The sequence below is a fragment of the Rhamphochromis sp. 'chilingali' genome (genome assembly GCF_963969265.1).
Source record: "Rhamphochromis sp. 'chilingali' genome assembly, chromosome: 16".
Lineage (NCBI taxonomy): Eukaryota > Metazoa > Chordata > Actinopteri > Cichliformes > Cichlidae > Rhamphochromis > Rhamphochromis sp. 'chilingali'.
Genome location: NC_137943.1, coordinates 34,684,969 through 34,707,454, shown reverse-complemented (window position 1 = coordinate 34,707,454; position 22,486 = coordinate 34,684,969). Strand labels below are relative to the sequence as shown.

Below are 22,486 nucleotides of genomic sequence, written 5' to 3'. Positions count from 1 at the left end.
AACCCGCTTGCTTATGTGCCTAATAAACGGACAAACTGAGACCCAACCGTCTGGTTCTTGTGAATGTTACAGTATGCAAACAGCTACCAGACAGCCATCATAACTCGTCACACAATGAGAACAGGACAAATCAACAACTGACAATGACTAATTAATATTAAAATCTGTAACATAATGTATTGTTTGGAGCTTAGTCTGTTACTGTTGCTATTTTTACCATATCTTCTTGGAGCAACTGTAACTCACATAATTTGCTTAGGGATTAATAAAGTATTCTGATTCTGATTGTTTCAGGATGAGCTGCCATTATCCAATCACACATCTGCTTACCTGCATCTTTTGCTCGTTTCTCCTCCTCTTCTTTTCTCTTTTTTCTAAACTGAGCACCTGATGGCTTTGAACCCAGGATTCAAATCATTAATCCATAATGAGCTTGGATTTACAACAGTATGAATGAAATGTGCTCTATTTGGAAGCAGCAGGGCCCCCTCCCCTTTCCACGGGTTGTGTGTGAGACTTTAAATCATCAAACTATAAATTATACATTTTAAATTGTTATTGATCCCTTTACCCCGAGTCCTAAAGTGTATATTTATTTTCTTACTCTTCTTATATATATTGTTTGTTTACTTGCACTGCTGTAACTGGAGCCTCGTCGTCTCGTCTCTCTATCTACTGGACTGTATGTAGCGGAGATGACAATAAAGTTTACTTTGACTTCAGCAGCGAGCAGGCGCACCGAGGAAAAACAAACTATAAGTCTGTATCATAATGTCTGGTGTTTTCGTGTTTGTTGGTTTGTTATTACTTTGTTTTATTGGTTATTAGTATTGTATTGTAGATCAGCTTGTTAGTGTCGGTAATCGTGGTTGTAGGTATTGTCCGTAGTAAAAGTAGCCACGGGTGAATTATTTTATAACACGTATCTGATACTGGAGTTAGGGGCGTGGCTACTTTTACTGGCAGAAAGGCTGGAGTGATGGGAACCTGTTTGGGCTCACATCTGCTGCTTCAGCTGATGGTCTTTATGGTCTACAGTGACCCCTTGTGGACATTGTTAAATACCTCTGTGTTGAGTAGATGATGTGTTGTGATTGTTTCTTAGTTACTTTTGACTCTACTGATTACAGAATTGCCTGTTTCTGTTTCCAGAAAACCATGCTCATAGTCACATATACCGTATCTTCTACAACTGTAAGTTCACGTATGGCTGCACTGCATTTGGATTAAGCCTGGCAAGCTCTGATGTAACCAATTCTTCTGTGGAACTTAAAGAAAATTAACTCAAGTCCTGGACTGCTGCCGTCATCAACAGAAGACTTAGGCCAGACTTATATATATATTATTCTACAGTCGACTGGCTTTAAAAAACGAAAGTTTGTGATGCATAAAGAATTTTTACATGTGAATTCTTACCAGTGACGAGCGCGTCACTGCGACAGTCGTACAGCATCCCGACGCTGAAAGGCCGACCGAGCGCTGCCACCTCCATCTCACCTGATGTACCGTCCATTCTTCAGTCTAACCTGGAAAACACAGAAAAATTTTGAGGATGTTTTTCTGGTTCTTCTGCTGTCCAGCTGTTTGTTTTTATACCCATTACTATAACTGACAACATCTGGAATAGTTCCACCTGGCACCTCCTGGGTGAGACAGTGACAGTGTAGTAGGTTGTAAAATGCTGCACGTTCAGTTTTACGGAAACAAACTGTTTCTGTTTATGACTGTCAATAACACCTCTTATATATTTACATACTTGTGGTGTAATCTGTTTGAGTATAACCTGTTTTATTGTGAAAGGGGGTTCTGAAACAGGAAGTAGACAATAAAGGTCGGAGTTTGAGTGCTCTACAAGGTGTCGCTTGAATCCTTGCCTAAAACCACGACTTGGTGTCAGAAGTGGGATTGCAGTAAGAGCCTTGTCATCGGGGAGTGACAGCAAGCGGCTTTGGGAGCGGTAAAGAGTTTTTCCTCCAGACGATAAGATGTCGGACGAAGAAGCGGGAGCTAGCGCAACAGCTACACAGCCTCGCACGTCACCGCCCCACCAGCAAGCTAACGGCAGCTATAATGCTAACGCCAACTTACCCCCGAATGCCACATTCACCATCCAGCCTCCCGAGCTGTTTGATTTCTCAAAGCCACAGCAATGGGAAAAGTGGATAAGGAGGTTTGAAAGATTTCGACTTGCAAGCAACCTGCACCTTAGCTCAGAGGCTAACCAGGTGAACACACTCATCTACTGCATGGGGGATGAAGCAGATGATATCCTCCGAGGGCAACCTTTATCGGACATACTGCTTTGTACTGCTGCCTTTGTAAGAGACACTTTGGATACGTACTTTGTTCCCAGGAAAAACATTATCTATGAGAGAGCCCGCTTTAATCAAAGAACACAGCAAGCTAATGAGACTGTTGACTCGTTTGTCACCGCACTTTATGCTTTAGCTGAAAACTGCAGTTATGGTGCACTGCACGATGAGTTAATAAGAGATCGCCTCGTCGTGGGTCTGAGGGACATCAGCTTAGCGGAGAGACTTCAAATCGACAGAGATTTGACATTGGAGAAAGCGGTTAATCAGGCCCGGCAGTCTGAAGTCATCAAAAAACAACAGACAGACATCAGAGGGGAAAATAAGATGGAAATAGATGCTGTGACAGCGAAGCACAGGGAACAAAGGCATTCAACATTCAAACCCCGAAGAGAACGTAAATGCACAACAAAGGACAAAACACCAAATGGGAGATCATGCTACAGGTGTGGGAAAACCCCTGCGCATGGTAAAGGACAATGCCCAGCAAAAGATGCAACATGTCACTCATGTGGTAAAAGAGGACACTTCAGTAAAGTGTGTAAATCTGTTAAATCTGTGCATGTGACAGAAACAGAGAAAAGTGATGATACACCCGTGTTTCTTGGTTCTGTAGACGCAGGTTCAGATCCTTGGTATGCAGACCTTACTATCAGAAACCACAAAGTTAGATTTAAGATGGACACAGGAGCTGACGTCTCTGTTATCCCAGCCCAGATGTATTACTGCATAAACCAAAATGAGACAGAGTTATGTAAACCAGATAGACCATTGTTTGGTCCAGGTGGTACTCCACTTGATGTGTTGGGTATGAGCAGAGAAACAATTTGCAAAGGTGAACAGGAAATACAGGAAAATGTCTACATTATCAAAGATTTGCACATAGCACTGTTAAGCAGGCCAACAAGTGTCAAGCTGAACCTTGTGTGTAGAGCTGACAGTATTGACATGAATGTGTTGAATGAGAACTACCCAAAGCTGTGTCAGGGATTAGGTTTAATGCAACAACCTTATACGATTAAGTTGAAACCCAATGCTGTGCCTTCTTCCCTGGCCGCACCAAGACGGGTCCCCATCCCTTTAGTAGGAAAGGTGAAACGGGAACTGGAAAGAATGGAGTTCATGGGAGTAATCAGCAGAGTTGAAGAACCAACAGAATGGTGTGCAGGTATGGTCCCAGTGCCAACAAAAAACGACTCTGTGCGTATTTGTGTTGACCTCACCCACCTCAATGAAGCAGTGTGCAGAGAAAAGTACATCCTGCCTTCGGTTGAACAGACACTTGGATCCCTGGCGGGAGCAAAAGTCTTCAGTAAGTTAGATGCAAACAGAGGCTTCTGGCAGGTTCCATTGTCACCAGAGTCAGCACACTACACAACATTCATTACACCCTTTGGGCGCTTCCACTTTAACAGACTTCCCTTTGGAATAGCGTCAGCCCCAGAACATTTTCAGCGTAGAATGTCAGTGATCCTTAATGGGCTGCCAGGTGTGGTTTGTCACATGGATGACATCCTCATTTGGGGACAGGATCAGCAGGAGCACAACGCCAGGCTGCACATAGTGCTCAATAAACTCCAAGAGGCCGGTGTCACACTAAACCTGGAGAAATGTGACCTTAGCAAACAGGAAGTGAAGTTCCTCGGACACGTTTTGTCTGCGGAGGGAGTACAGCCAGACCCAGACAAAATTAGAGCGATCACAGCAATGAAAGAGCCGTCAAACGCCAGTGAAGTGCGCAGCTTTCTCGGGATGCTTAACCAATTAGGCAAATTCATCCCAGGACTGGCCGAAAAAGACAAGCCCCTAAGAGACCTGCTCTCGAAGAAAAATCAGTGGGTTTGGAGCTGCGCACAGCAAAAAGCGTTCAATCAGCTGAAAGGCGATCTGACGTCAACTCCCATTCTTGCACTCTATGACCCAAACAAAGAGTTAAAACTGTCTGCAGATGCTTCCTGCAACCCTTAATGCCAAGCCAACTCCCTGAGAGACCATGGCAAAAAGTTGGAGCAGACCTTTTTACGTTTAACAACAGCAACTATGTGCTTCTGGTGGACTACTACTCTAAATTTGTGGAAATAGCCAAACTTACTCCCACAAGATCGGAGGATGTTATAGTGCATCTAAAATCAATCTTTTCCAGACATGGGATTCCAGAGTTTCTCTACAGTGACAATGGACCTCAGTTTTCAAGCCAACAGTTCAAAGACTTTGGAGCAGCTTATGGGTTCAGACATGTAACAAGCAGTCCAAGATTTGCACAAAGCAATGGTGAGGCTGAGTGTCATGTCCAAACTGTGAAAAGTCTGCTAAAGAAAACAAAAGATCTATATCTTGCACTTCTAGCTTACAGAGCAACCCCATTGGCTAATGGATATAGCCCTGCGCAACTACTAATGGGACGAAGACTGCGCACGTCAGTTCCCCAGCTTCCTTCTTTGCTCAATCCCAGCCTGCCCAACAAGGCTACAGTGTTGACAAAAGTGAGAGAGAGAGTGATGAAGGACAGTGTTGCGTACAACAGGAGACATCGTGTGACAGAACTTCCTCCACTCTCACCGGGACAACCAGTGTGGATTACAGACACTAGGCGTGAAGGGACTGTCATCTCCTCTCACTCCACACCCCGCTCATACATTGTCGAGACCCCTTCAGGAGCCATCAGGAGAAATAGGCATCACCTCCAGCCATTGCCAGATGCCACACCAAAGTTACAAACCCCAATTACGCCTCTCAGTCCAACAGAGAACGCCCTGCCTGCTTCAAACCTATCGGCGACTACAACTCTGACTCCTAAGACAGAAGACCCAGGTCCTGTCAGAACTAGGGCTGGCAGGGTTGTCAAAAAACCACAAAGACTGGACTTGTGAAAATAAACAAAACAAAAAAGAAAAACATGGGTTTAAAAGTAAAGGAAAAAAGGTTGAAGAGAAAGAAAAGTTTCTATGAAAGGTTCTAAGAAAAAAAAGAGAGTACAGTTTTCATATATGCTGTAAATGTTCTTGTAAGTTTGATGTTTTCAGCGAAAGGAGGATGTGGTGTAATCTGTTTGAGTATAACCTGTTTTATTGTGAAAGGGGGTTCTGAAACAGGAAGTAGACAATAAAGGTCGGAGTTTGAGTGCTCTACAAGGTGTCGCTTGAATCCTTGCCTAAAACCACGACAATATTAAGATAAAACCTTATTACATCAGTAGATGGTGATCCTGCACAGCTGTGGATCCACTGGAAAGCAAACAGCTGCAGGTTCAGGCATTAAAACTCTTTATTGATCCACATCTACTGCAAAGCTTCATTTGAAATGCTTCTAAACACATTTTGTATAGTTTTTCTTCACGAGTATCGTACGTTGGCAGTAGGTCATTTCCAGAAAACTGTTAATCTAAATATTTTTTAATGAAATCGAGTTTATTTTATATAGCACGAAATCACAACAACAGTTACTTCAAAGTGCTTTACATTGTACAGTAAAGACCAGAATAATACAGAGAAAACCCAACAATCAGACCCTCTGGTGTATAAACTATTGCTGTCAGCGTTGATCTCGTCAAAATGACGTTAACCCCATAACCGCATTAACGCGGCAAATATCCGTAAGCAAGTTGACGTGGATCGCCCCATGCGTAGGGCTGCATGGTGCTCACGCGTTTACGAGCTACCGGAGATTTGCCGCGTTAATGTGGTTATGGGGTTAACGTCATTTTGACGAGATCAACGCTGACAGCACTGGTCACTTCATTGTCATTAGTATTTAAACAAATAAAAACCTATATAATAAAAACAAATATATAATGTGCATATCTTTTCAACACTGATGCGAACATATCATACACAATAATATAACAATAGTCCAGTAAATGTAATCAAAGGAGAGTGTGAGTCACTCTCGCTCACACTGCTCCTCTCATTGGTGAGAAGACAGAAAGCTGAAGCTTCAGTGGTCTAAGTCAGTGATTCATCTGCCGGTGGATCACTGACTTCCTGACGGACAGGAAGCAGCATGTGAGGATGGGAAAGAATGTCTCGGACTCCCGGACCATCAGCTCCCCTCAGGGCTGTGTTCTTTCTCCTCTGCTCTTCTCCCTGTACACCAACTGCTGCACCTCCACCCACCAGTCTGTCAAGCTAATCAAGTTTGCAGATGACACCACCGTTATTGGGCTCATCTCTGATGGGGACGAGTCTGCCTACAGGAGGGAGGTTGAACGTCTGGTGTCCTGGTGCAGCCACAACAACCTGGTGCTGAATGCCCAGAAGACAGTGGAGATTATTGTGGACTTCAGGAAGCACACAGCCCCACTCCCCCCCATCATCCTGACTGACACCCCCATCACCTCTGTGGACTCATTCCGCTTCCTGGGTACCACCATCACCCAGGACCTGAAGTGGGAGCCCACCATCACCTCCGTCATTAAGAAAGCCCAGCAGAGGATGTACTTCCTGAGGCAGCTGAAGAAATTCAACCTGCCAACACGGACGATGATGCAATTCTACACCGCAATCATCGAGTCCATCCTCACCTCCTCCATCACCGTGTGGTACGCTGGAGCCACTATCAGGGACAAACAGAGACTGCAGCGTGTTGTGCGCTCTGCTGAGAAGGTGATTGGCTGCAGACTCCCATCTCTGCAGGACCTGTACACCTCCAGGACATTGCGGCGTGCAGCCCGGATCTCAGCTGACCCTTCTCACCCTGGACACAGTCTGTTTGACCTGCTCCCCTCAGGCAGGAGGCTCCGGTCCATTCGCACCAGAACCTCTCGCCATAAGAACAGTTTCTTTCCCTCTGCTGTCGGACACATGAACAATAACCGTATGACTGTTCCCTCCACTAACACATGACCCTACGCTGTGTTCACTGCATCATTCCATGTTTGGCACTGATCACCACCTGCACTCATGTATATATCATGTATATATCTATCTACTTAGCACTTTTAATTCTTATTCTTATTTTTTTCTCATGTCTATTTAAACGTAATTTATGACAGTATGTTTGCACTGAAGCACCGCAGCAATTTCCTAATGTTGTAAACCTGCTCAACATTTGGCAATAAAACCCTTTCTGATTCTGATTCTTCTAAACCACAAGGTTGCCAACTGACTGGTTCTTATACAGCACTTTGTATTCTGAGCACTGAAAGTGCTTTGCACAACTTGTCTCATTCACCTGCTCGCACAAGCACTTTTTTTCTATGCAAGTATTTTCTATCTAACATTCATACTCCAGTGGATGCATTGGAGAGCAACTTGATGTTGCCCATGAATATTTGGCATGCAGACCTGCGGATTAGTCGGTGACCTCCTGAGTTACAGCCACACCGAGATTGAGAGAGACAGTATTTGAAACTGTAAGAATGACAACAGGCAGTTTAAGCTACAGCGTCTCTACAGCTGATGGACATTTCTTTTATAAAACAGCAGCTCGGAGTTCATTTGGCTGATATAGTTTTGTGGTACGAACGTAATATGCAAATTATATTAAAAAAATGTCTGAACAGGAAATAACCTGAAAATGCCTTGTGACTCACAACAAAAATATTAAAAAAAAATCTTAGCAATGAGGAATCAGGAAGATCTAAAACAAACAAAACAAGTCAAACCACATACTCACAGCAGAATGAAGTCCCTGACAGGAACACACTCCACCAGCTATTGTTCCTTTGGGAAGGTCAGGAAGAACTCTGATTTCTCAGAAATAGTCTGAGCTTTATGCTGCAGCTTTAACCAGGAGGGAAAACCAGAGAAAAGAAATTTACAAACAGAGCAGCTGGTTTCACACTCAGGACCTTCCACATGTTAGAAAACATGGACGTGCACTAACAACGATGGACACAAATAAATCTGTGAGAGCAAGTTGAGGTTATTCATGTTACTAAGACTGTATTTAAGGAACACCAATTAAATTATATGTGTGAAGTATTTACTTATAAAGTATTGTTGAATTAGTTCTTAAATATATTTCAGTTCTTACTATGTTTCAACTGCTTCAGAAAATGATTCATATAAAATTTCACCTATTGAGCTTCTCTCGGCCCTTTGAGGTGGAAACATTTTAAAGTAACATTATTGCATGGGCTGCATGTGTATCCTGTTGGTTCGTAACAATTCTGAAATTGAACGTCTGCGATATCGTTCCACCACCGTGACTCCCACAGAGCTGTTAATGACCAGTTACAGAAGCTTCTCTGGTGAAACCTGCAGATTTAGTTCCTCCAAAAACAAAACTGGAAATATTCAGAACAATAAATTTGATGCAGTCTGGTCTCTGGTAAAAACAGTTTCTTCAATGACAACATATTTAACATAAAAACAAAACAAACATAAAACAAACCTGATGGAACTCAAACTTGAATTAACAGCCAGCATAAAAAGTGAGTTTTAAACGCGATTTGAAACGCTGTATAGACTCTTAAGTACAAATATTGAGTGGCAGATGTTCCAGAGTCTAGGCGCTGCAGCTGTGAAGGCCCCATCTCCTTTATTGGGCTGTACTAAGATCTCAGTGCTCTATTGCGGTTATATGTGTTGAGGAATTTGCTTAAGTAACTGCTCGCCATATCATTTAAAACTTTGAAAGTAAGTAAAAGCATCTTAAAATCAATACAATATTTTACAGGGAGCCAGTGTAAATTTGCTAAAACTGGAGTGATGAGTTCAGACTTTCTAACACCTGTTGGAAGACATGCAGCAGCATTTTGGGCGAACTGCAAGTGATGGAGAGATGAGTGTTAAAGACCAAAGTAGAGAGAATTGCAGTAGTCCAGTCTAGAGGTGATGAAGTCATAAATGTTTTACTAGGTCTTTAGGAGGAAGATGAGGCTTCGCTTTGGCAATTTCACATAACTGATACAAACTGATTTCGACAACTGTGGACACTTGTTTCTCTAATTTGAAGATCTATCTAAAAACACTCTGAGATTTCTTACAGTGTGGAAGTGATGACAAGCAAGAGGACCGAGCGTATCAGTTAACTTATCCAAAGGGGCATCACTTCCACAAACAATAACTTCAGTCTTATTTTCGTTTAGGGTGAGAAAGGTCTGTTAACTGTCTACATGATGTTAAAGGCCGGTTAAGCAAAGGCTGCACTGGGACAGAGACATCCATCAGTATTATAAGGTCTTAAATGGTCGATTGCTTCCTTTAAGACTGAAAAATTCCCAGGCTCAAACTGCAGAAAAACAGCAGAGAACTTAGAAGGCAGATCAAGGTCTAACTCTGCCTGTGAATGTGGAGACCTTAAAGATGAGATTTTGATAAATGGAAAATGGACTGGTTCTTTTATAGCACTTTTCTACTCTATCATGTGCACTCAAAGCGCTTTACAGAACTCGTACAGTCATCCAATCACTCCCATTTGCACAAGCACTTTTTCCTAAGCTGTTAGCTAGTGCTTCTTAACTAACATTCACACACACATTCATGCTCTGATGGATGCATCGGTAGGCAACTTGGGTTAGTAGTAGTTAGTTAGTAACAGCTGACTCTGTTGTGTTTTCAGTGGCCATGAGTACCATTCACAGAAGGTTCAATTCAATTTTATTTATATAGCGTCAAATCACAACAACAGTCACGTGACTGTTGTTGTGATTTGACAAAGTGAGATTATTTGAAAAAGCTGATGAAGGTAAATGATTTTTAGTAAGAAAATTAAAGGTTTCAACTGTTTTCTGTTATAAGAAAAAAAAAACTGACTTGATATGAATACTGATTAAGCGTTTATTCAAAAGATAACTACAGTCAGAAAGCAAATAAAATATGTAACCACAGTACTCACTGCACACAGGAGTTGGTCTCTCAGGTTGTTCTGCCTCTGACGTCTCTGTAAGGAACAAACTTTGCCCGCCTTTGGCTTTTATAGGACATACAGAGAGGAGGGACTGATTTCTCAGGAATGTGTGACCTGCTTCCTCTGTAAACAGGGAGAACCACAAGTCACACTTGTTATACAGGATTTACAAAAAGGAAAGAAAAAGACTTTTGAGAACAGCTTAAGCACCCACACTGTGTTATTGCAGTTTAAATTTATTCATGCTTAGTTCATACATATACATGTCTCATTCTTGAAACTTTCTCATACTCTTTTCAATTTAAAGTTCAGTTTTATATGAATATACACACATGTATTTGCTGTTTTAGACTTGTAACTTTAACTTTTTAATTTTGAACGAGGAAAGATTTATTTGTAATCCTGAGCTGCTGCAACACTTGAATTTTAGCCTGTAGGTGTGAATAGACTGTGGAGTCCTGGACCAATGAGCTCGTCTATGTTCTGCCATCTGTTTTTGCAAGAGGTTGTTTGTACACTACATTACTCTGTGTCAGGGGACCAGTGTTCCAAATTAACTGGTGATGTTCACACAGATGTGTCACAGACTTTTCAGGAGCCCTACTGACTGATCTGTGACATTTGTGAGGTTGATTTAAACACGGTCTGCATTCTTCTTTCTCTTGACCAATAAAATATTAAGAACTTTCTGGAGTTTACCCGGTGATATCCCCATGTTGTGGAATGTTTTTATGGCATATATACCTGTATACACCGACATATACTCACATATATACTATGCAATTATATATACTTGTATACACTATATACACCTACACTGGAGTGTTTATATAATGGAACCACTGTGATACGCATCTAACCTAAATCTTCAAATCACAAGACCCATATATTTAGGTCAAATATTATTTACAAATATATTAATAAAGTCTGTGCCACTTGTTGTATGAGCACCTGTTGATCAGTACTGTTTGAAATGTAGTTGTTAGGGTCAATAAGTAACCTCTGATCATATTATGGCCAACGGTGACAAGTCCAAGCATAGGGTTTGTGAGATTATTCTGTTACCTTATATATGTAATCAAAGTAGTTGAGGTATGATACTGCTGTAGATCATATTATACCCTTTAACATAGAGTGTGTGATCAGTATGTAGTTTTAGTTTGCATTATACTTCTGACTTAAAAAGAGTGTGAAAATCATTAGATCTATTGGATTGACCTGTATTTCTCGACACTGTTGAATGTGTTACACTGTTTCTTGACATGTTATACTGCTGAATCATGAAGAGAATGTTGTGTGCAGAGGACCTTGTGCAGATAATAGAAGAAACAGACCACATTCCACACCCCCACCTTTCAGAAGAGCAGAAAGACAGGGAGCCGAGGTCATAACTTAGGCACCGTAAGAGAGAAAGAATGTAATGTTTAGGCTTTTACGACTAGGTGGGGGCCGCTAGAGACTATAAGAAGCTGTGTAACCCGTCACCATTTTGAGACTCGCTGTGACCCTCTGCAGGCAGGTCTCCCCATCATGATGGTTCTAATGCTCATAAGTGTTGAATTGTATGGAAATAAATGATTGTTGATTGAGCATTTATACACTGAGTACTGTCCTTCCTTCAGCCCCAAGATTAAAAGAATTGGGAGATTTCAACAACTTGGTGCCGTGTGACCTGGATCTTTGGTGTGCTGAGGAGGAGCAGATTTGGCCTTTGGTGAGATCGTGGGGCGAGGCGAACAGAGGACCGGTCCAAAAATAAAAAGGTAAGCACAGCCTGTTGTATTATACCAAATGTGCATATTGGGCTTTCCAAATTAATCTGTTCACTGAGTTACACGTATTTTCACATTAAATTTGTCGGTGTCTGGTTTTTGGCGCAAGATACTAACAACATAAGTTGAGGCTGAATTCCAGTGTGTTAGATAAACTGCTTCTACCGAGATACTAATAAGACACTATGTTGGACTAGTTGCAGCCCACTTTACCTTCCACATTTAATTTTGTCTAATACTGGCTTCTGTAGCAATAATACATTAGAATCTCTTCTGGAGACGCGGCCATTAGTCCAGTACATTGAAGTCGAGGTTTTGAAGTTTGTTTATGGTGTCGGTGAGTCATCGTTGATGCGGCCATGAAATAGAAGTTGATTTAAGGAAAAGCAGATGCTGGCTCATGGTGCGGTTGAACGCTGGCAACGCCAAAGGCGCAACACGTCCGTAGGTCTGGTTTATGATACGGCCGTGTTCCGGTGGTGCGGCCGTGAGTGCAGCACTGAGGGGTTGCTGGTTTCAGCACATTGAATAGAGGTTTGACGTGGTTTGTGGTGTCGGTTTTTGCCTCGAGGGCCGCGGTCATAAAATAAAGTAAAATTTTACTTGCCAAGAAGTACATAGAGCAAAACCTGGTTTATGGTGTCAGTATAACTTCAGAGGATGCAGGCATCACTTTTATGATGCGATTTTGCCCCGTTGGGGCGGCCATAAGTGCAGAGAAAGGGGTATTTGGTCTTTGGTTGCTGTGCTTCAGAAGATTCTAACAGTTGAGCTCAGAGGTTTCTGTGCAAATTTCTGCTGATGAAAAGCGCTCTCTGTGGGTCTCACTGTGGGTGAGTGTGTGTGAGGCGCTCTGAGAGTGTTTCTGTGTGTGAAGTGTGAACACAGTGACAGTGACGGTTGATGTGTGACTAGGAGGACATTAGTGCGAAGAGAATGCTTTAAGATCAAAGGTTGACGCCTAGTGTACCTGTGGAAACTAATTTTGTTCATGGTGTGGCGACCCTCCTGTCTGTAGACGTGCAGGCAGGTCCAGCGGCGTCTGGGTGCCGAGGTGGCGACTTGGGAACTGAGGACTCCCGCATAGCTACAGAATAACACTGGAACGGCCGTGTAATCACGGGTTCACATTTATTCTGGAATAGAACAAGAGAATGCTTTTACATCTAAGGTTGAGTTCTATCATAGGTGAAATATAAAAAGGTTGAATTCCTCGTTTCAGTGGTTGAAATTGTTGTGTGCCTGTCCCCTGACGAGTGTGAAATTAAATAAAGAGGGAATTTGGAGCCACATAGAGATAGACGGGCATAATTGGGTGTATGACTCTGTGGTGTAATAAAAATAAAAATAAAAATAAAAAAGAGCGATAGTAAGAGGTGTGTAGTGGAGAATTATGGAGGAGTAGAGAGAGGAATGTGTTGGGAGACTGGCGTGCAGTTTACGCTGTCAAGGTAGGCGTGTTGCCTGCTTATCTGTTTAACAGTGATGAAAATGAAATTAAATAAATCTCTTAGTGTGTTGATACAGGAAGCTGCGGACCTGGACCAACTGCCCCCACAAGCACAGCGGCCGAAGCAAAATTATAAGTAATGGGAACCACACCCAGCACGAATCAGCAGCTGTGAAACAGACAGCAGCGAGGAGAGAATTAGAGGAGAAATGAAGGTTTTAAGAGCAAATGAAATTGGGTTGAATTTTGGGGCCAACGGACTTGTGGAGGTTGGGAAGGCGTCCGGAGCATCACAACAAAAGGTGAAACAAAAACACACACAAGCAGAGTAATGTGAGAGAAAGGCTCCTTTTAAGGTAACACCTGGTTTGAGAAAAAGTTAAAATTAACCTGTCTGCCTACAAATGCACACACATGCAATGAAGAAACAGCTTACACTCATGAACATGTGAAGATTTTCCAGCAAGGTTAAAAAACAAAACAAAAAAAGATTAACATACTTCTGTTGTTAAATGATGAAGTTTATTCATTACTGACAAAGAAACCCTCTGGGTTGCAGGACAACAATTTAACTTCAAAAAAAAAAAGGACACTGGTCTGACCAACCAGTGAAGACACGACAAATTTAGTGGTTAAAAGATTCAAATTGTGACATGTTTTCTGCTGATTAATACAAGTGAGTACTGAGTGAAAGAAAATTCCTTTTTTGGGCTTTTAAACATGATCTTAAGAATTTTAACATGTACCTGTGTTGTCCTGTCAGCTTGGTGGGTTATGAGTTGAATATATGGTGAGAAAAAACAAAAAAAGGGGGAGAGAAGGCTGACACAGGGCCTGGCCCCGTTGTTTCTCCCCTCTGAATAACACAGCCAACACAACATGATTTTCCTGTTCGTTTGTTGTTGTTTTTCGTTTGTTTTTGTTTTTTCTCTTTATGCTTGATTACAGGCTGCTTTGCCGGCCCTGAAAGCCGAGGCTGAACTGGACTCCTGCTCTCCCCTCTACGTGACCCTGACCAAATGCTGCAACAGCTGGACTCACAACAATGACCTGAAAATGTCAACAGTGCTGCAGGAATATGATCTCATGCAGCAGAGACGGAGAGCACTAAACCTAAGGCTCGTTTCACTACACGGGGGAAAATACTCAGACAGCTTCAGCTGACAGAGCTGTGACGAGACGCCCGCCAAGCCCGAATGAAAAGTAAGGCCGAGCAAAAGAATGCTGACCTTGATAACTCTGCATTCACACGGTGCAGGACAGTGATGGACCAACACGGATGATCGGGCAGCAATAAGGGCGTGACCGAGACAGGAGGAGTAACTGAGGTCAGAAGGCACCTCAGAATGGACAAGAAACACAGAAGAGGATGCAGGTTTCACCTGCGGTGAGCATGGACACTGGAGAAAGGACTGCCCCAATTGGGGTCAGAACCAGGACGGACAGAACTTTGAGCAGCAGCAGCAGCAATGGTCGCAAACAGTCTGAAAAGGAGGAGGGCAGGACCCCAGGGCACGCTTCAGGCCGTGGTTTACCCAGAACACCAGAACAGGGAAGTGATGAACACACACACACACACATTGGAATGCTGATTCACTGAGAAGTGATCCACACACACACACACACACACACACACACACACACACACACACACACACACACACACACACACACACACACACACACACATACACGCTGATGCAATGAAGAATGCTTTGCTTATGCTGATATGCAAAATGCTGCACACAAACATCCCAATGCATAATTTTAATGAGGAGCCATTGATTACCATTAAATACTTAGAATGTGTTATATGTCACCTAGAAGGCATTTATGTAGATTTTAGGAATAAGGTCTAAAACAGTTTGGTTATGAAAACAATGTCTGTGCGTGATGTCTGTTTATGGCTCAAGGCCTTGACTGAATTCTTTGCTGTGCTTCACACAGCCCTGATGAGGAACAGTGGCACAGAGTGAAAATGATGAATTAATAGTGTAAGTTTAGGTCGGAGTACGGCATTTTCTGTGATTGAGTTTTAATTCAAGGAGGAACAAAAGGAGTTACGGCACCTGAGGTTCTCATTCCCACACAATATCGTCCCGGCAGGAAGCAAAGGTTCCTGTGAATTTTTGGTTTATTCTTTGGTTTTGCTTAGCGCTAGCTTGATTTTATCAGTGAGCTTTGCTTGTGTTCTTTCTCGTAAGCGAGAGAGGGATAGTTTTATGCTTGGACAAGTCTGCAACGGGCCCTAGTTTGTGTTATTGTTATTAGTGTTTTGTTGGTTATGTCTGTTTCATTTTTGTTACAGTGCACTGAGGAAATAACATCTGAGAGGTGTGATCCACCGGTGGTGACGTGGTGATATTTTGTGAGTTCATGATTTAACAATCAGCTCTTTAAACCAGGCCTGAAAGATTGAGATTTAAAGCGCTATAAAATATTATTACTGTAAACAGTTGCAAAGTGTGCTTCTCCATGATTGTAATTGGCTTGGGAGAAATTCACTTATTGGGGACACTGATCACATGAGAAGTCCTGAGTCTAAAAGGATTGCAGCGAGACAATCCGGTCCAAAAAACAAGGAAGTGTTTTCCTTTTAAAATGATGACGTCATCTTGCTGGTGATGGATGCTCGAATCGCGTGAGATTCCATTATCAGCAACATCTGGTATGAATGTGTGTGAATGAATGCATGTGACTGGACTGTGACGGACGGACTAAAAGTTTTGACTGACTTGATACTGAGACAATGACTGCACCTACTTTTGGATTAGTAAATGCCAACAAACAATTCACCCAGCCAGCAAGAGAAGGGTGGATGCTTCGCTTTGTTTGTTTTTGCAGGAGCAGGACGATAAGAGAGACTGAAGAGGAGAATTTCTGATGCTTTTTTAGATATGATGTCACTAACCTTTTCTTTTAAGTTTCTAGCTCCGGTGAATTGACACATGGGAGTGTGTCAAAAAAGGGGGAAGTGGAAGTTGAGTTTGAACATCAAACAATGGTGATATGAAAATTTCTATGAGTTTATTTTTGTGTTTAATAATTTAGCTATGGTAAGACTTAAGCTTATAATGTGTTAGACTTAGAGATGGTTCATTCATTTTTTTTTTTTTTTTGTCCCGTTTGGATCTATAGCCATCAGAATTGTTGTCTTAAGGCCAAGAAAGATGCCAAGCGGATTTATTTTACCAAGTGGATCATCGTGGCCTTGCCATATTGGTCCATTTGATTGACCTTTATTATAATTATGAATTTATTTTATTTATTTATTTACCACACACACACACACACACACACACACACACACACACACACACACACACACACACACACACACACACACACACATCAGGTGATCACTACAGGTTTTCTCTTGGGCAGCGGTTGTCCTTCTCTCCTGGATCTGCTGGAGCTTTCTTTAGGCCCCTTCCCAGCTTTGACAAAAGTCCAGCTGGGATAACCACATTTACTCAGGGCCTTCTTGATGTGCTGTTCTTCTGCTCCCTGGCTGCTGTGTCTGTGGGGATGGTGTTTGCTCTGTGTTGTAGCGTCCTGATGACACCCAGTTTGTGCTCCAGTGGATGATGAGAGTCAAACCTTAGATACTGATCCGTATGTGTAGGTTTACAGTCAGCTTTTAGATGTCGCCCATTACTGATGGAAATCTCACAGTCTAAGAAGGCTAACCTGCCACTTTTCACATCCTTCCTGGTGAATTTGATGTGTCGGTCCACCGAGTTAATGTGATCCGTGAAATGTGGTACGTCCTGAGATTTGATTTTCACCCAGGTGTCATCCACATATCTGAACCTTATGAGATTGGGGAAACCTGCAGTCAGCTGAGACTGACGAAGTCATTTGGACGAGTGACGAAATGTTTCTCCCACTGAAAACGTCCAGATGAACAGAATCACACCTTTTCATAACTGTATATAAATACAATGTGTAAAGAGAGGTGGGGAGGCTGGTTAATGCTGGTTGTTTTTGCACTGTTTTATGATTTGCTTTATGAACTGATGTGCAGCACACATATTATTCAGTTAGAGAAGGAAAAAAAACCCAAGTTCAAGATTTTTTAAATGACTTTTAATCAATTTGATGTTGTTCATTTTGGACAAATGTGCATAATGTATATTAATGCAAATGATTAAGAGATAACTGCAGAAAGTACAATTCAAAACAGCTGAATCAGGAATTAAAACAAAAAACTTGTTTACACCTTTTGACCCATTGATAAGCATAAATAACACTAAATTGTTTTGGTTTTAGCATTTTCTAAATCAGTGATGTCTTTTCATTAAAAGCAAGCGTGAAGTGAATTTTATTGTAATTAAACTTGTTTTATCACATGGAAATTTCAAACATGTAATTTTTATTACATTTATTTGAAACATTGCAGATGTTTTAAATCATAAAGAACATAAACATAAAAAATAACAAAATTAACAAACACAATTTTAAACATTGTCATCCATCTACAGTGAAGTTATAATGAGACTAATATCTAAAACTAAGGTGAATATCATAATAAAAACTTTGAAACTGTTGTTAGCACAAAGCACATTTGGCTTTTCCTCATGCAAATACACGTCCACTTATGTTGAAGCTTTTCTTTAACACAAATAAATGTGTCTTTAATCTTTCAACAGTGCAGTTATAATCACTTGTTTATGTAAAGTCAAGTTGATTTGAAAATTGATTTTTATATAAAAAAAAAGTTTGTTTAGTTCTGGAGTTATAAATGATCAAGGGGTTCCTCTCGCTTCTCTGTTTTAGCCATGAGCTCTGCTTTTTCTTTCATCTCCATCAGAGACTGAACTCGTTTCTTCCAGCCTTCTTTGCCCTCAGATTTCTCTCCTTCAATAAGCATGTCGATGTACTCTGGAGTGGACAGAGGGTTTGGTTTAAGCGCTATCTCTCTAAGTCTGTTCAGACACTTGGAGGACCACTCCATTAATTTCACCACTTCAGCCTGAACATTTTTACATTGATCCTTCAGACTGTCAACCACTCCCTGAAAGGTAATCTTCTTCCCTGTGGCTTTCTGGTGCTTTTCTTTCATTTCTTTCAGTGTTCTTTTCTCTTTAACCTGTTGAATCTCCCATCTGAAAGGCATATTATGATGCTTGTCCCAGGAACATTTGCCTTCACACTGAGTACAGTTTCCATCTGATCCGATTGCATAACAGCCTCTTTTACTTGCATCATCTGGTATCTGACAGGGGTAGTGACAGGTGACACCGCATTCGGAACAGTTGGTGACATACTCTTTTTTGCCCAAAATATTCTTTTGAATAATTTTTGGGACAGAAACTTCAATCTCAAAGTTCTCATTTCTGCTGATCTCTGCTTCATGATCTTTAAGTTTCTCACTCGTCTCTTTTATCTCCTCAGTCTTGGCTAACCGAAGTTTCACCTGCTCCTGCAGATTCTCAACTGAAATCTCGAGCTGCTTTCTTTCTCTGAGGACCTCCTTTGTCAGTGTCAAGCTTTTAGTTTCTATGAGATTCAGAGCAGCAAAAAAGCTCTTTATGCTCTCTGCCCCCATCTCCCAAAACATCTGATCAAAACGTCCTCCTTTACCAACATCACTCCTGCTGACTCTTTCAAATGATTTATTTTCTGCAAACAGCGCTGAATTATTGAATTTGAAGTGAACCGGCAGTCCGTCTTCTGTTTTAGGACATGGGACTCCTGCAGCATTGATCGCCTCAAGAACTGGAGGTGGCTGACCGTCTGCAAATGTCACCAGGATCCTGATGTTTTCTGCCACATCTTTGCCAAAGATTGAGAGCACTGAATCAAACACATATTTCTGTGTTGCTGTGAGTCGTGCTAAAGCAGCCTGAGCTACAAAACACACAGCATCGATGTCAGTGACACCGTGCTGATCAGAGAAGAGATTATGTATCTGCTCTACGATCTCTCTGTCTCTTTCTATGCCTCTTGTATCTCCAAAGCCTGGAGTGTCAATAATGGTCAGAGAGAACGGGATTTGAAATCCCTCCTGGTGGTTGATTTTGTAAACAGTGACTTCAGAGGTCTGACTGTGAGCTTGTGATGTTGACTGATCCTCATTAATGAATTTAAACCTGAAACTGTCCTCCCACTCTACACCAACAATGTAGTTGATCATCCCATCGATCAGAGTGGACTTTCCTGATCCTGTCGCTCCAAGAAGCATTATTGTACGATTCTGCCTCATGTTTTCTTTACCAAAGTTAAACTTCCTGTATCCATCTATGTTCATGTGTTCTTCTGTCAGAGGCAGTTTGTAAACTAAGGGGGAATCAGATTTGATCTTTTTACTTTTAATCCTGAGAAGTTCTGCGAGGCGGTTAAATGTTGTGTAGACTTTAACAGTGATGCTTTCTTTGCTTCTTCCAGCTGAACCACAATCACATCTGACCCTGACTGCATATTCTGTCTCTGTCTGAAGACCTGAAAGGATCGCATTTTCACCTGCTGACTGTGTTTGGTTCCACTGCAGAGCTTCCTCATTATCATCTGTTTTTGAATACTCCACCATGTAACCATGTATCTGCACATCCTCTCCGAGCTTAGCAGGCTTCTCCCAGCTAACTGATATCTCACTTGAATATGGCTGAGCTTGAGGTTTTCCAGGAGGGCTGCATGGTAAAGTTTTAATGGCATCACTGATTACATTAGCTGGTCCGACACCTGCTGAGGTCACTGCTCTGCATCTGAACACATACTCTGTGTTTGGCTTCAGATCTCTCACTGTGACTTCTTCAGCCTTTGCTTCTGTCTTCTGCTGCCATCCATCCTCTCCACTGACACAGTACTCAACAGAGTAGGAGGTGATGTTCTCTGCTCCAAATCTGGGTGGAGAAATCTTCAGTGTCACACTGTTGTGGTTTATGTCAGCTGCAGTCACAGTTTCAGGCTTTGAAGGAGGCTCAAAGTTCTCACTGACAGCAAATCCACCTTCATAAAGGTGGATGCTGGAACCTTCCTGGGTCTCATTAGTTAACCCCACTGTCAGGAACCTAATGTTCTTGTTCTCCTTGTTGGCCTCTGCAAAATCACTGAAGAGTTTTGCTTTTCTCCACATTTCAGCTGTTACTTCTTTTGAGGCGTACCATTGTTCCTTCTCTACATCATGAGTGTGAGGATCTTGAAGGTCTGGGTTGGTTGGAGTGTGAGATTTTTGGTGGAAAACATTAAAAATGAACATGAAACTGAACAGACTAACCAGGAGGTTTGGTTGGTTTCTTTGTTGGTTTGTCCCTTTTAAGTATCTTGATAAAGCTGAGAGGTACGGTTCATCCTTTCCCAGAGAGGTGAAAACAAAACACACAACATGCTCTGCACTCAGACTTTCCTTGTACAGATCATTTTGAGACGAGATGATTTTGGTGTTTTCCATCATCCTGGTAAAAGACATTAATGTGTCAACTTCTCTCTCTTTACAATCCATCCACTCGTTCAGGTTTTTGCTGCTGAAAGGTGAAGAATGTCTCTTCTTCAGGATCTCTGCAAGCTCAGCTTCCTCTTCTCCTCCTCCTCGGATTGATGGAAGCTTCTTGGCCAAAGTTTGTTGGAATTCCAGCTTGAACTCAGAGCACATTTCTTTGAAACTTTTAATTTTTTGTTCAATCTGTGGGAACTGCTGTGCAGTGCTGGTTCCCAGTACATCATTGTTCCTCATTTCCACCTCACTGAAGTCCTCCAGGACTGTCTGTGCTTCTTGAACTAATCCTATACTGATCTGACGGACGAGTTTAGCAGCAGAAGAATCTAAAGCTGTCAGTGGCAGCAGCCAGACCTTCACTGGTACAGCTTTGTCTCCCAGTAATCCTGGCAGGCTTTGGTAGACTTCTACTGCACCTTGAAAGGTTGTTGGTGGTTTTGGAAGACAGAAGTCTCCATAAAACCTGCAGGAGAATTTATGAACACTTTCTTTGTCCTTGTCTTCCATCTTCAGGGAACCTTCACCCTCTACAGAAAGTAAGGGAATCTTCTTGATGATCACCTTCAAGTTGCCCTGAACATCTTGATGATCTTCATGTTCAGAAACTTCACGGTCAAACACAAAGAAAGCTTGTGCTCCATAAAGAATAGCTGTGACTACATGTGTTGCTAAGCCTTGATCAAAAACATATGGATGCTTCACGTTTCCTCTTCCAAGATGATTCATGGACAGCTCCTGGATCTTTGTGGTTGCCTTGTACTTCAGTGTTACTCTGGCCTGATTTCTGGAAGATTTACTATCATTCAGATATTTGGCAGATCCATCAACCTGAACCAGTCCACCCAGGAAACTTGCCTTCAGTGAAGCTTCAACATTTAGAGCTGAAGATTTGTCTGAAATTGATTCAGATGCAACAATTTCAAAATCATTAGAGGCCTGCGGTCTTTCTCCAACATCTTTCTTCAGGTCATCACGATCCCACAGAGTCATTCCTGCAAAAGAAGAAGCAACAAAAGTACTACCAGGACTCCATCAATTAAATCACACTCTAAAATAAATGTTAAAAAATGATTTTAAAAAATGTGAATTTTAAAATAAATAAACAGAGCGGTGTGTTTCTATGAGCAAACTTGTCAAACTTTTGCTGTTGATTTTTTCACGACTTTCCTTGTTGTGTTTTTTCATCTCTTTTTGTGATATTCACCAAAATGAAATAAAAAAAGTAAATGAAGCACAAATCTTTTGTTTGTCTGGATGAACCAGATTAACTGAGTTCTTTCAGATGAAGAGTTCAGGCTCTGCATCTGAGTTTTCAGTATTTAAGATAATGACAGTAATAATGTCAAAAATGGCAGCTTGGATTTTCTTGAGGGAAACGTTCTAATAACTAATTTAGTGACGCCACTGTCAAAAGACTGCATGTCACTTCCATTTTTTAAAGCCAGTCGACTGTAGAATATATATATATATATATATATATATATATATATATATTCGTGGTAATCGGAGCACTAGGTGCGGTGACTCCCAAGCTAGGCGAGTGGCTCCAGCAGATCCCGGGAACAACATCGGAGATCTCTGTCCAGAAGAGCGCAGTCCTGGGAACAGCTAAGATACTGCGCAGGACCCTCAAGCTCCCAGGCCTCTGGTAGAGGACCCGAGCTTGAAGGATAAACCGCCCGCAGGGGCGTGCTGGGTGTTTGTTTGTTTATATATATATATA

At 41.9% G+C, this 22,486-nt stretch overlaps 2 protein-coding genes across 11 annotated transcripts in view; both read right to left on the bottom strand.

Moving 5' to 3' along the window:
• The window catches only part of LOC308412933 (cytolytic toxin-alpha-like), a 42,049-nt gene that overhangs the window by 12,556 nt on the left and 7,007 nt on the right, over nucleotides 1-22,486 (bottom strand). Inside the window, exons 2-6 of one of the 7 annotated variants that reach the window (XM_080907653.1) lie at nucleotides 10,092-10,226; nucleotides 7,926-8,032; nucleotides 3,540-3,969; nucleotides 3,322-3,416; nucleotides 1,417-1,526 (exon numbers count right to left, since the gene is read on the bottom strand). In XM_080907653.1, the coding sequence (XP_080763779.1) occupies nucleotides 1,417-1,513 (97 nt within the window). In that variant the 5' untranslated portion in view covers nucleotides 1,514-1,526; nucleotides 3,322-3,416; nucleotides 3,540-3,969; nucleotides 7,926-8,032; nucleotides 10,092-10,226. The remainder of the gene's footprint in view (nucleotides 1-1,416; nucleotides 1,527-3,321; nucleotides 3,417-3,539; nucleotides 3,970-7,925; nucleotides 8,033-10,091; nucleotides 10,227-22,486) is intronic. The other 6 variants (XM_080907651.1, XM_080907652.1, XM_080907654.1 and 3 more) reach the window with 6 other exon arrangements.
• LOC308412932 (cytolytic toxin-alpha-like) overlaps nucleotides 16,610-22,486 on the bottom strand; it is a 141,413-nt gene continuing 135,536 nt past the window's right edge. For all 4 annotated transcript variants that reach the window (XM_080907642.1, XM_080907641.1, XM_080907643.1 and 1 more), the window contains one exon: nucleotides 16,610-21,755. In XM_080907642.1, coding sequence (XP_080763768.1) covers nucleotides 18,064-21,755 — 3,692 coding nt within the window. In that variant the 3' untranslated portion in view covers nucleotides 16,610-18,063. The remainder of the gene's footprint in view (nucleotides 21,756-22,486) is intronic.